Source organism: Gopherus evgoodei, chromosome 1 (genome assembly GCF_007399415.2).
Source record: "Gopherus evgoodei ecotype Sinaloan lineage chromosome 1, rGopEvg1_v1.p, whole genome shotgun sequence".
NCBI lineage: Eukaryota > Metazoa > Chordata > Testudines > Testudinidae > Gopherus > Gopherus evgoodei.
The window spans coordinates 248,491,387-248,505,138 of NC_044322.1; the positions used below are offsets into that span (position 1 = coordinate 248,491,387).

At 42.8% G+C, this 13,752-nt stretch overlaps 1 protein-coding gene across 6 annotated transcripts in view; it reads right to left on the reverse strand.

The window, feature by feature from the left end:
• The window catches only part of PTPRO (protein tyrosine phosphatase receptor type O), a 235,512-nt gene that overhangs the window by 21,047 nt on the left and 200,713 nt on the right, over nucleotides 1–13,752 (reverse strand). For 5 of the 6 annotated variants that reach the window (XM_030542295.1, XM_030542268.1, XM_030542277.1 and 2 more), the window contains 4 exons: nucleotides 13,022–13,142; nucleotides 10,584–10,652; nucleotides 4,825–4,908; nucleotides 927–962 (listed from right to left, as the gene is read on the reverse strand). In XM_030542295.1, coding sequence (XP_030398155.1) covers nucleotides 927–962; nucleotides 4,825–4,908; nucleotides 10,584–10,652; nucleotides 13,022–13,142 — 310 coding nt within the window. The remainder of the gene's footprint in view (nucleotides 1–926; nucleotides 963–4,824; nucleotides 4,909–10,583; nucleotides 10,653–13,021; nucleotides 13,143–13,752) is intronic. The other variant, XM_030542286.1, reaches the window with a different exon arrangement.

A 13,752-nucleotide genomic window follows, 5' to 3' on the forward strand; every position in this document is an offset into this window, starting at 1 on the left:
GCAAAGAGTTTTCCGTGCGTAATTATCATGTTTTAATTTATAAAATATTGAAGCATGTACACAATAATCCGTTCATTTACTTAAAGACAGTTCCTTGGTAGCATATTGCTTCTATCTCCAGATAATTACTCCTGTTTACTTGTTTAACATTAATAATCTAATACACAACAGCAACTGCCATCAGAGCCCAATATCAAGAAGGAAATAGCAGTTTCTCACGGTTTGTCATTTTAAAACGAGGAAAGGCCCTGCTGGAATTGCTAACTTAGTATCATTGATTTTTCCCCAGTGGTTAATTTTCTATCAGTCAGGAGCTCTTTTACTACAATCCAGCTGTTGAGAAGATAAAACAAAACACAGGGTACTCTTGATTTAGCGCAGGGGTTCTCAAACGTCTTTGCATTGTGACCCCCTCCCTTCTGACAACAAAAATTACTACATGACCCCAGGAGGGAGGACCGAAGCCTGAGTCTGCCTGATTCCCACTGCCCCAGGTGCGGGAGCCAAAACCCAAGCCCCACTGCCCTGAGCAGGGAAGGTGTCAGAGCCAAAGCCCAAGGGCTTCAGTCCCTGCCTGGGGGCCTGTAACCTGAGCCCCACTGCCCAGGGCTGAATCCCTCAGGCTTCAGTTCGGCCTCGAGCCCCAGCAAGTCTAAACCAGCCCTGGTGACCCCATTCAAATGGGGTCCTGACCCATTTTTGGGTCCCGACCCACAGTTTGAGACCCACTGATTTAGTAATTATCTGTTGCCATGTGCTTCCAAACATCTCGTTACAATCTCTCTCTGGAGGTATTTACCAGAATGAAGAATATTTATCTCGGTAACTTCAACATATTTCCTATAGTCATAAAAATTATTGTTCAGTCTAATGTGACTATCAATTTTTAAAAAAATATATGATTTAAATATCAAACCGTCACATACTTGGTCAGCTTCCTCTTCTTTAATCCATTTTTGCTCCTGTAAGGCAGACAAACACAGCTTTTTTCAGTATAACTCATCATCTGGACTTGATTAAAAATTAGCCCCAAACTGTCACAATTGAACTGGTTTCCACCTGAATTGAATGTGTAGGTTTTATGATCTCCTTAATATGTAGGTCAGTAGTGAGAGTGGAAAGTTGATCTCTTTGAAGTCAATGGCAAAACTCCCTATGGATTTCATCCTTTGGCGTTAAGGCACTGCTTGCATTTCGGAGGAGAGACTGCACACAGGCAACCATGCTCAGAGACCTTGGATGAAATCCTGATTATGTTGAAGTCAATGGGAATTTTGCAACTGACTTCAAAGGGCCCACATTTCACCCCTTGTGCCTGAGCCTGGCATAATCCCTCCAAAAGTGCACGCCAAATTAACCCGCTACATCCCTTTATGAATTGCAGCATAAAGTTCCATCACAGTCACTTCAGCTCTGTCCCTGCCTCACCCAGTCCTATCTGCTCTAAGAAAGCTAGTGCCACCATACAGATGAAAGAAACACAAGGACTGAGATTATGCTTGACCCTTCACAAGTATGCAAGGATTGGAAGCCCCTTGCAACCTACTTCCCCCTTTCCAAACACACGTGAGACTAAGAAATTCTAGCCTATACATGGCATTTCACATATACTACATACTCAGAATAAGGAATGATCCCCTGCTTCCATAATGAAGGCAATGGTAAATATCCCACACATTTCAACAGGAGAAGGAAATGAGTGAGTTAAGCAAGGTAATCCTTAAGAAAGGGAAATAAAAAGTGCAGTATACTAACCACCATCATACATTACGTATTGTTCCAGACAAGGAAACCTAGCTCACGTCTATCTGAAAACAGTTCTAATATATGACGAGTCACACACTAAAGAAGACCTGAAGAAGAGCTCTGCATAAGTTTGAAAGCTTGTCTCTCTCGCCAAGAGAAGCTGGTCCAATAAATGATATGACCTCACCCACCTTGTCTCTCTAATTCACTACACTGTCTACTGCTTACCTCTGAAGAGCTTAAATTCACTGACAGCAGGAACAATGTTACAGTCAGATTATATGTCCAAATGAGTACATTATGAATTAATTTAGCGACAGTTTCTAACAATATTGATCATGTCTGCTAGGACAATCAGGCAGCTTGAACAAATTTCTGCTCCCTAAAAGGACCATCAGATGTGCTAAATACGTTTTCTGGGCTTTTAGTGATATCTGCCCTTAAGTATGTCCTGCTATAATAAGGTTAAAACTTCTTTATTTCATGGTGACAATCAAGTGATTTCTAGATACTCTTGGCTAAAGCAATTGATATTAGCTAACATTGCTTGAAATTAGATTTTTTTAAAATCCAAAAATGGGAAAACTAATTTATTCAGGGAAAAATATTTTGATGAATTTTTAAATTTTTTAAAACAAACTAAATTTTTTTTTAAAAAATTGGTATTTCCAAAAAATGTTTTGAAATAGCAAGGAAAAATACAGAGCAAACTGGAAAAAGATAAATTTAAGTTTTCCCTCCTTTTATCTCCAGAGGAATAAAAAGGAGGAGGAGGGAATTTAAAATAATAATAATAATAATAATAATAATAATAAATAATAAAGACTAAGAGGCAGGGAAAAAACACCCCAAAAAGTCAAAACATATTTTCTGGAAATGAAACAAAAAATTTTGAACATGTTTCTAAGAACTCTGTTCTGATTTTTTTCATAAAACAACAAAAAACGGAATGTTTTCTTTCCAAATAATTCCCGCTAAAGAGAAGTTTTTTGATCAGCTCCATCATCAGCTACTACTCTGGGCCAGTACCTTCTTGTTGTACTATAACAATCCCTCTTCATTCATTTTTTTGCTATTTAGACCCCGACACATGTGCACCTTGACTATACCCATACCCTTGAAACATTTATTTTACACCTTAATGCTAGTTTTGCCAAAGAAGTCTTTAAAATGAATTTATCCAGGCTATCGAAATGATATCCCTTGTGACTAGGGTAAATCTGAAAGCTTGGCATAGAGGATTAATTTAAAAGGAAAAATATTAAAGTGCTGCCTATGATGCGAGTGCTTCTAAGAAATCTCCTCCAAGGAAAACTTCAATAGGCACATAAAACAGATGATTGACATCCATACCTCATGAGACAAACAGAAACATTTATTAAGCTTTCAGAATCTCAAGAGTCCTCTGTTCCTTTACACTGCAGTGGCTGCTGAGTATTCACAAAATGTCATAACCAAACTGCATGTAAAACAAGGATGCTTGAAACAAGAGATTTCATTTCATGCTGGTATTCCATTTACATTATAGATTTAACATAGGCTTAGTAAAAACTAATCTAACACTCTGAAGGCCTGATTCTCCATAGTGCCACATCTTGTGTGGTCATTTACACAGTGCAGCATGGGTGTAGAATACTAGCATCCTGATTTGATAGCATGTTACATCCACTTTGGACTAGTGTAAACAACCACACGAAGCATAGGTGCTGGAACTAGGTGTGCGGAGGGTGCTGCCACACCCCCGGCTTGAAGTGGCTTCCTCTATATACAGGGTTTACAGTTTAGTTCAATGGCTCTCAGCACCCCCACTATACAAATTGTTCCAGTGCCCCAACTCAAGAGGCAGGTCAATGGAGTACAAAGCCCTGGGCGATTTTTGGAAGGTTTGCTCCTGCTCTTATAGAAGTCAACAGTAAAACTCCCATTGGCTTCCATAGGAGCAGACTCAGACCCTTTCTCTCGTAATCAAAAAATTTACTTTATCTAGACCCATTCCCAATTTAGAGGAGTGCTTTTAAATAGGCAACAAAATCAGAGATGATATTTCATTTCCACAATCCTTGTATAATATATTCCTCTGACTAACTTAACTGGGCACTGCCATTTCACACGAATATTGCCATCATCCTGGTAAAAGATTTTGGTAATAGCGCGAGAGAGCCTCTTTCTTGATTTTAGTACCAAACAGCAGAGGCATCACTTTGGTTTCAGATCTAGTGGGGCACAAACTCCCACCCATTAAGTAAAAATTTCTTGGTCATACATATATTAAGATTTCATTTATGATTTTGTATGTTTATAAGCAAGCTATAGACATGGGTGGTCCATGTTATGGCTGTTTATAAATACAGCAATTAAAGAAGTTGGAGATGACTATAAGCCAGGGTTGTAAGAAGCCTTTGGATCTAAATCAATTGATTAGCCACTTGTCAAAACATCAATCATTTATTAATCCTTTATAAATGGAACCTTAATATAAAGTGTGACCCCTTTATTATGATTGGGGATAGCTAGCTCAAAGCATTTGCTGTACAAATTCAAGGCCAGTTTTTGCTCGCAACAGCAAAACACCTATTGACTTTGGTGGAGAAAGATTGCACCTTTAAAAGCAAATGGGTTGTTCTGGGATTTACCCAGGTGAACTAACATCAAGTAATTAGTAAGAGAAGATGGCAGCAGAAAGCAACATCAGGCAATCAGCAAGTGGATAAAGCAAAAGTTACAAGGGGGTTTGTAATAAAGTGATAAAAGTTGCACAGAGACAATAATGAAGTGCATGAGAGTGACCACTACAAAATTTTCTTTTTAAATAACAAAATGGGTAGGAGTATAAAAAAGCAAAATGTGAAGCAAGTAGCATGTATTTACACACACACACACACACACACACACACACACACACACACACACACACACACACACACACACACACTCTCCAGTCCATATTTCAGCACATGAAAATTACTGTAACTTCAAGTTCTTCCAACCATTTGAAAACAAAAGAGCACATTTTTCATGTATTGGGAAATTAATATGGTTTAGCTATTGCATAGGGAAAAGACAAGTAAAATCACTTACCAAGGATTAATATAAAATGCCAAAAGATAATCAGTCCAGAGGCATGAGGGTAGCAGAGTTAGGAAAGCAAATACACTTCTACGCCTGTGAGCATTAATAGATAACATACATAAAGATGAAAAAAAGTGAGGAGAGTTAGTAAGACAAACTAAACTCAGGAGCTTAGTCAATTGCATAATAGAGGTTAGTTAACAGGATAAAAATTTCCTGTTACTCTTTTAAACGTGAAAATTATTAGCTTCCATGGCACTGGTACTCCATGATCCTGCAGCTTGTGTGGTAATTTATACTTGTTCAAAGGGAGTGTAAAACTGTACACAATGGGATGGGGGCATTTTACAGTAGTGCAAATATACTTCTATCCCGATATAACATGACCCAATATAACACGAATTCGGATATAATGCAGTAAAGCAGCTCTCCAGGGGGATCGAGGGGAGGCAGGGCTGTGCGCTCCGGCGGATCAAAGCAAGTTTGATAAAACGCGGTAAGATTTTTTGGCTCCCGAGGACAGTGTTATATCGGTGTAGAGGTGTAATTACACAGAGTGCAAGGCAATGCAGATTTAAGCCCAATATTTTAAAGTAATGTTAACAGATGTAACGGTGCCAGGTAAAGATGCTCCATGTGAACTCAGGGTGGGATTTTCAGCAGTGCCTAAAGTCACCAAGGTACTTTTAAAATCCCACCCACAACTTTGTCATCATTTATATTGCTCTAGTTTATGGTATTTAGGATATTTCTAGGGAGTTACATTTCATTTTCAGCTACGTATAGCTATTATATAGCTCAAATTTGCAAAACTTGTTCTGGCAAGTAGCCCCATTGGTTTCAGTGGGAAGAGGTGTACGAGTGTCAGAGGATCAGGCCCATATATCTTCTCAGTCCTGTTGAGTCAGATTTCCGCAAATGACCATGAAACTGCAAAGGCAATACCACTAATAGGCAATACCAAGCCTTAAACAGTCACCATACATTATTCCAAGGTTTCCAGCAAAGTTTTATTTGTTCTTTTGCTAAACTCAGTTTATTTCTGTTGTTTCTGTGGATAATTTTTAAGGCAGATTTCGCTACCATTAAATATAAGTTTTAGATACAAAATAACTCTTAACATTTATATTTGTGTTTTATGGATCAAATTCTGCTCTGAGTTACACAGATGTAAATCCAAAGAAGCTCAGTTAATACAGGAGTTACTCTGGCTTTACAGCACTCAGCAGAACTTGGTCCTGTATAATCAAAGTACTTTAGAAACATTAACTCTGACTGAAACTGATAGATTTTGCACTCCTTATTCAAACAATGGGAGTTTTAACTGAGTAAGAATTTTGTGATGTGGCTTATCATCAGGGCCGGCTCTAGGTTTTTTGCTGCCCCAAGCAAAAAATTTTTTGGCTGCCCCCCCCCAGACAAGAGCTCCCCCTCTTGCCCACAAGTGCCCCCCCACTCACATCTCCTGCTGCCCCAGCACTGGGCTCCTCCACAAACGTGGGATCTGCTACCAGCACACTGCAGCTGAGCCCTGGCCCAGCTGTGACTCTGTCCCCATGCAGGTGGAACTGCTGGGCGGTGTGGAGTGGGAGTACTTCCAGGTGGCGGCACGGCTGTGGGGTGGTGCGGAGAACACAGCCCCCTCTCTGGGCTTCGCGGCGCTGCTGGTGACCGAGGTGGATCAGTTCGTGCTCATCGCCCTCATCTCCGACATGCTAGCGGCCGAGGACTTGGAGAGCCCCCTGGACCTGCTGCTCTTCAGCCTCATGGTGCCCTGGCCCAGCCCCAGTGGGAAGGAAGGCGAGGATCTCCGGCTGCGGGGCTACCTGCTCAGCACCGACGAGCTCAGCCGGCTGCTCACCTCCTCACAAACTCCAGGAGACCCTCTCACTGCCACTGCAGCCGGGGCTTGACTCTAGGGGATCCCGTTTCCCTCCCTCCCCGGCTCCTCACACACTCTGGGCAGGGCTGCCCAGAAGTTGCAGGGGGCCTGGGGCAAAGCAATTTTGGGGGGCCCCTTCCATAAAAAAAAGTTGCAATACTATACTATAGTAACATGTATTTGGAAATGTAAAAAATAACTAGTGAAATACATTCAAAAATTAATTTGTAATAATTTGAAAATACACCAAATACACTATTTAAAACATTAAATGCTTTACTGGTATGTATACATTTGCAGTTACATAATGGGCTGTTACTGGGTGATGGTGATGGTTGGTGCCAATGGGCTGTCTGCCTGGGGGTGGTGCTGCTGTTGCCCAGGGCTGGGTGGGGAGCTGGGCTCTGGGTTGGGGGGCGCCTGGCTCATAAAGGCTGGGCTCAAGACTGTGGGGAGATGGGGACGGGGGGTGCCTGGCTCAGAGGGACTGGGCTCGGAGCTGGGGTCAGGGGTGTGGGGGGAGGGGATCGGGCAGGGGATTGTGCCCAGCTCAGAGGGGCTCGGTTTGGAGCTGGGGGTCAGGGCTTGGGGGGATGGGGTTGGGGGGTGCCTGGCTCTGGCCCAGCCCCTTACCATGCTGTTTACCCCCTCTCCCCGACAGCGCTGCAGCGGCGTGGTGTCTCCAGAGGGACCTGAGTTCCCACCGCTCAGCTGCAGCTCGCAGCCCCGCTCCCTTACCAGTTTAGACACCGGGGGATGGAGGAAAACAGAGGCGCGGGGAGCCTCCGACATACCCTGCGGGGCCCGGAGCCTGGGGAAAATTGCCTCACTCTCCCCCCGGGCCCACCCGCCTGGGCAGCCTGACTCTGGAAGCCCTTCTCACCACCGCCGCAGCCGGGGCTCGGCTCCAGGGGACCCCGCCTCCCTCTCTCTCTCTCCCTGGCTCCTCACACACTCTGGGAGCCCCTCTCACTGCCGCCGCAGCCCGGGCTAGGCGGTGTGAGGAGAGGGAGCCAAGCCCGGGCTGCGGTGGTGGTGAGAGGGGCTCCTGGAATGTGTGAGGAGCAGGGGACAGAGGGAGGAGGGGTCCTGCTGCCGCTGCCACACCCGGTGGTGCCGCGTTTTCGAGTGGACTGTGCAGGGCGCCACCGAGCTGGGCAGTGGGCGCAGATCCCTGCTCGGGCGAGTGGCTGTGCCAGGGCCGGCTCCCGGCAATGAGGCCCCAAGCAAAAAAAAAAAAAGGGGGGGGTGGGGGGGACGGAGTGCTGCCCCTAGCACATGCTTGGAGGGCTGGTGCCTAGAGCCGGCCCTGCTTATCATAGACTCATAGACTTAAGGTCAGAAGGGACCATTATGATCATCTAGTCTGACCTCCTGCACAATGCAGGCCACAGAATCTCACCCACCCACTCCTGTAACAAACCCCTAGCCTATCATCATGAATGTCTGCTATTCCCAGAAGTAAAAGTGCTGACCTATGCCCGACTATTGTAAAAGAGGAACAAAGAGTGGACACTTCCTTTGTCTGTGGTGTTGGCTAACATGGAGATAGCACAAATGGGGCGTGCATGTGTGTGTGCGCGTGTGCATGAGCAAGAGCGTGCGCATGTGCGCACCAGGGAGAGAGAGTGAAAATCAATATGCATCTGCAGTAAGTGACCCTAATCCAAATCATTCAGTCTACACAGGAAAATCCCATATAGGGAAGTGGAAACTCCAAGAAGTTTCTACTTTTTGTTGTTGTTGCTGCTGCAAATAAAGGGTGCTGGAGAATTTGTTGGGCCCAAGATCTATACAGGTTTTTTCAGATTTTGGGGGTCTGTCAGATACAAGTCTGCCTGGGGGCAAGGGAAACATGCTGCACAAAACTCACCTGGTGATACTGCCCATACAACCTATCCTCCAGGCAGTTATGAAGCATGGAATGGGAGAGCAGCTATGAAGCATGGAATGGGAGAGTGTTTTAAGCACCAATCATGTAAACACTTAAGCACATGATTTACTCTAAGCACATGAGCAATACCACTGACATCCAGACTACTTACATGCTTAAAGTTAAGCATGTGCTTATGTGTTTATAAGGTCAGGTCCTTAATCCTTAATAGTTGAGAGGAATCTCTGTGGGGCTGGAGCGGGGACAAAGTGGGTCCCTTCACAAGCAAGCCTCTATTTTCACAGAGGGCCTTCCACCGGGCCTGGAAATAGGAGCAAATGTTGTTGCCAAGGCAACCTTCCTCCCTTCCACATCCCCAGGGTCAGAGATTTGCAGGTCTTCATCCCATCTGCCCACAGAGGCACACGGAACAGTTCTGGCCGAGGTTTCCTTTCATCCTTGGATATCAAACAGGAAAAGTGTCCATCAAACCACAACCTAATCTGATTGAAATTCTTATCTTTCTTTGTAGGCAAAACTCCCACTGAAATGAGGACCTCAAGATTTGGCCCCATTGCCTTAAACTGGTCAAATACTAACCAGATATAATCTTTGAGAATTCATGCAGATGATAACTCAAGCAACAGGAATGGTCACACTAACTCATGCAAGCTTAACAATGAATTCTCCCCCTCAAAACCCTTTCTGTTTTGAATAATGTCTGTTGCTATTTTAGTAAATTGATTCCAGTGTGAATTTTTAATTTACAAGAGTGTTTGATCTTCTGCCTGGGCTGCAATTAACGTACTCCAAACAAGAGAAGCTGAGAAGGAGATTAGCAGGTACTCAGTATGGCTGGCTGCTATTAAAGCTAGACAAGCAAGTGAAGCTTGTTTAATATGTAGTTAATTAGCAGCACTTTTAGGTATTGACAGGCTTTCCTGGGATTGTTTGTTCAGTTTGTGTACTTATAAGCAAAAGGCTTGTTTTGGTGCAGTATCAGTCCATTTAATCCCACCCTTGCTGGGAGCCTACACCCCGTGAGATCATAGAAACAGTTCCAAGTTCACCAATTCCTCATTCCCATCCCTTTCATGTTCAACAAAACTGAACCACGAGTGAAAAACTGAAGCACTTAGTTTCTTTTCCCTATGGATTTTGGTGGCATTTTTTTTAACAGAGTATTTTGCCAGCTTTCCATGTTTGGTTTTTTTGGGTGGCTGACAATAACTTCCCAAAACTGTAAACAAGTCAGTTAGGAGCAGCACTGGACTATCGGGAACATGAATAGGAATTAAAACATCAGCAGACAATAGGGAAATCACTAGGGCCCATTTTGCCTTGATGGAAGCTAATAGGGTGGATTTATTTGCTCTAACACCTCTCAGGGAGTGATGGAACTATTGACGGAATGGAATAACTAATCAATGCCTGCTGTTTCTGCAGATGGTTTTCCAGACCTGACAGGGTGTGTTTTGCTTCCAAACACCCCAGCAACACTGAGCACAAAGTTGCAAGAGCTATTTGAGCTAGCTTGGCCTTGTTTCAAATACAAAGGAAAAATAACTAATGCACTGCGGCTTGTATTTCTGTGAACAGAGTTGTTAGCTTATGATCTATAAAGAGCAGCCTCACTGCTCGACATTAATATATCTCCATAGAGCTGCTAATGGATTTATAGATCAACCTTCTATCCCTTTGTTACTTTAGGAAATATATAGAATGTGTGTAAGGGAAAGAAAAAAATGTAGCTAGTGCAGTTGGAATATGTTGTACATCCTCATTTCCTACTAAAAAAATAGTTTCTGACAAAAGACATGGCCCTGGGCCATCATTCAGACAAATAAAATATGAACCACCACCAAAAATCAGCTACCGTTGTTTTATGTTAAATTGTGGTAGTGATCATATAACAAAAACATAAGAACATAAAAGTCTGACTTGCCAACGAAAGTAGATGGTGAGAAAAGGATAAGGGGAGGGGAAGCATAAAGGTAGCAGTATATAACTCACCAGTTATATGGAAGTTTTCCATCTCTCTCCAATGAAGCAAAATTGACAAAGGTTCCAGCCCCACACTCCCTGTTTCAGGAAGACCATTGAATTCAAGGTTATCATTGCTGAACAAACATAATGCTTGTTGATTTTGTCAACGGTGTCGCCCTAATACAGTTGGTTTGAGCATTGGCCTGCTAAACCCAGGGTTGTAAGTTCAATCCTTGAGGGGGCCATTTAGGGATTTGATAATTGGTCCTGTTTTGAGCAGGGGGTTGGACTAGATGATCTCCTGAGGTCTCTTCCAACTCTAATAGTAATCTATAATCTAGTTCACTAAAAGCCTGATTCTAAGAGGTGGTGTGTATCCAGGCCTCCCACTGAAGCAAGGGCTGAACTTGCTGGGAACAGCTCAACTGAAGTCAGTTGATCTGCACCATCGTAAGCCACGTCTGGATGTGACCCTTTAGAAGTAGTGGGCGCTGGCCATCTCCTGAGATCAAGCTTCCTAATATTCTGCCTCAAGAATAAGATGAGAAAAAAGTTGTCAATATGGATTTCTATCTAGGGATGTAAATGGCACCAATCTCCATAGTTTCAGAGCACCTGCCAAGTGCGGTATTCTCCTGTACATCTGAAATCCTGTTGTCTGAGCCTCTGCATTATCTGAAACCCTTCCATGTCCCCCCAGCATGAGACACATGTGCCTTGCAGCATGCCTCTCATACTGGGGGACAAGGAAGGGATCTGGATACTGTGGAGGTTTGAATAATAGAGCAGAGACCCCCAGCAAGGACTGGGAGGATGATGATAATGAATCACCCTGCTGCTGATTGGCCCCTGCAGCAGTGCAGGGAGCCCTCTGCAGCCCCGTTGTCACTGAAGTGAGTGATTAGGGCAGAGCAGAGACCCCCAGCCAGGAGTGCAAGGATGACAACAAGACCCTGGCTGTGGGGGAGGCCATCCCACTGCTGAATGTCTCCTGTGCTCTCGATTATCTGAATAAAATCTGTGTCCCACCCCCACGATTCAAATAATCAGGAGTATACTGTATTTGTCCTTATATCACCCCTAGGAGGTAGGGAAGCATTATCCCCATTCCACCAATGGGGAAAATGAGGCATAGTGTTTAAATGACTTGCCTAATACCACAAAGGAAATGTATGGCAAAGCCAGGACTGGAGTCTTGATTCCAGTGCTTTAACCACAAAACCAACCTTTGACCTTCTCAACATCAAATGAAAAACTGAATGTTGAGTATTTTTGCTTGTTTGCTTTAAAAATGATTACATACAAGTATATAGTTAAATTCCTCTACTGGTAGAGAAAATGAGAAAGAAAAAGCCCTGGGCAGCATGCATAATATTTAAATAAGGAAGAGAATCTAGATTTTCACAGAATCAGCTATATGCAAAAGGAACAAATCATGCATTGAAAGGGGTCCTATGAAAATTTAGGTGATGTGGTAAATTCATTTGCATGGAGTATATGGCAAAGACTTGATACATGAAATGCAAAAATCTGTTGTGTAATCAGTGAGCAAGTTTTTTAAAGTGACCCTCTGAAGTAACATTACTTGGTTTTCTGACCTAGAAGGGAAAATTCAAATTAAATGTATTATTTCACACACACATTATGGTTCTGGATTATAAGAGAACGGAGACTCTCAAGGCTCAGACCTGCAAACCTTGCCAGTCACAGAACTACATACAGAGGATCTGGGGGATAAGCCACCCAGTTTAGCTAGCCAGTCAAGGATTAACTCACACAAGAAAGGCGAACTGTGAGCTACAAAACTAGCTAAAAGAAATCAAATCTCATTCTTCAGGACATAGGATGACTGCTGCAGGTGTATGAAGGAACTGCATCATTTATAAAGAGCAGTACTTGGAGGGAGGGGAAAAGGTGCCTTTCTTCTGTCTGAAGGAACAAATACTGGGAACAGAGAGACTGGTCTTGATTGATTAGTTATCTGATCTGGAATGGCAAATTTTGTGTTCCCAGCAATTTAAATGATTTTGCAAAATAATCTGGACAATTTTAAAAATTCTATAAACCATACATCTTTATCTGTCTTAAAACCATCTCATATTTTATTTAATATTCAGTAAATCTGAGCAATCAAATGGCCCAAGAGAAGATGACTGCTTAGATAATAAGCCCTTAAAAATGGTTTGAATTTGCATTTTACCAAACCTTTCACAGCTCCAAATTAAGATAGAGGTTGAGGCTAATAATTCCACCCAACAGTAAGAATAGCTATGCGATAAAGCAAGTAGTAGTTATACTCCTAAGAAACAGCAGCGAACAGGGAAACTTTTGAGGTCCCATTGTTTATTGATGTCTCAAACACCAAGTGAGCACAGAGGGTACCATGTGCCACACCAGCAAAACCCAATCTTATATTTTACCCATTATTTTAAAGCTTCTTGAACTTAGAATGAGACTGGACCTACCTGGCCATTTGCAGATGTTTCCGCCTGAGTACAACAAGAGTCACAAGCAAGAGTCCAATCAGGAGAATGCTCAGGATGGCTAACACAGAGATTACCACTATGTTGGGATTCATCTCAGTAACTGCACACAAACAATGACTCTGGGTTATTAATTTCAGAACACACGATAATTTTATATTTATATATATTATTGTTTTATATTCTTCTCAGTTAATCTTCGGAATGAGAAATCTTAGCAGTGGAGGTTAGGGCAGGTTTAGGGTAACTGACCCCATACAATTCAATAAGGGAAATGACATGGTTGTGGCATGGTTGCAAGCTTCTGCACAGGAAGCTTTTATGAATGTTCGTGAAAAGGAGGGAAAAAAGAGGTAGGGAAGGAGGAAGGAATAAGTGTAGATAAAATCGATATCTTATTTATCCAAGTGTCCCACAGTGCACTCCAACATTTGTGGCATTATATGCCAGCAATAATCAATACAGTCTCTAATCTGAGTCCGAAATAAAGGGCCCAATTCTCTGATGGGGTAACTCAATTGAAGACAACTGAATTACATCAGCAGATAATTTGGCCTAAAATATTTTGTTGCAATTAGAGACAGAATCAAGGCTCAGGAACATTCTTAACAGGTGTGTATGCATCAGCTTTTTCAGATATATTTCTAGTTCTACAGGACATTATTATTTTTATTTGTATTGTGTTGGCACCAAAGAAGGGAGTATCCTTGCCC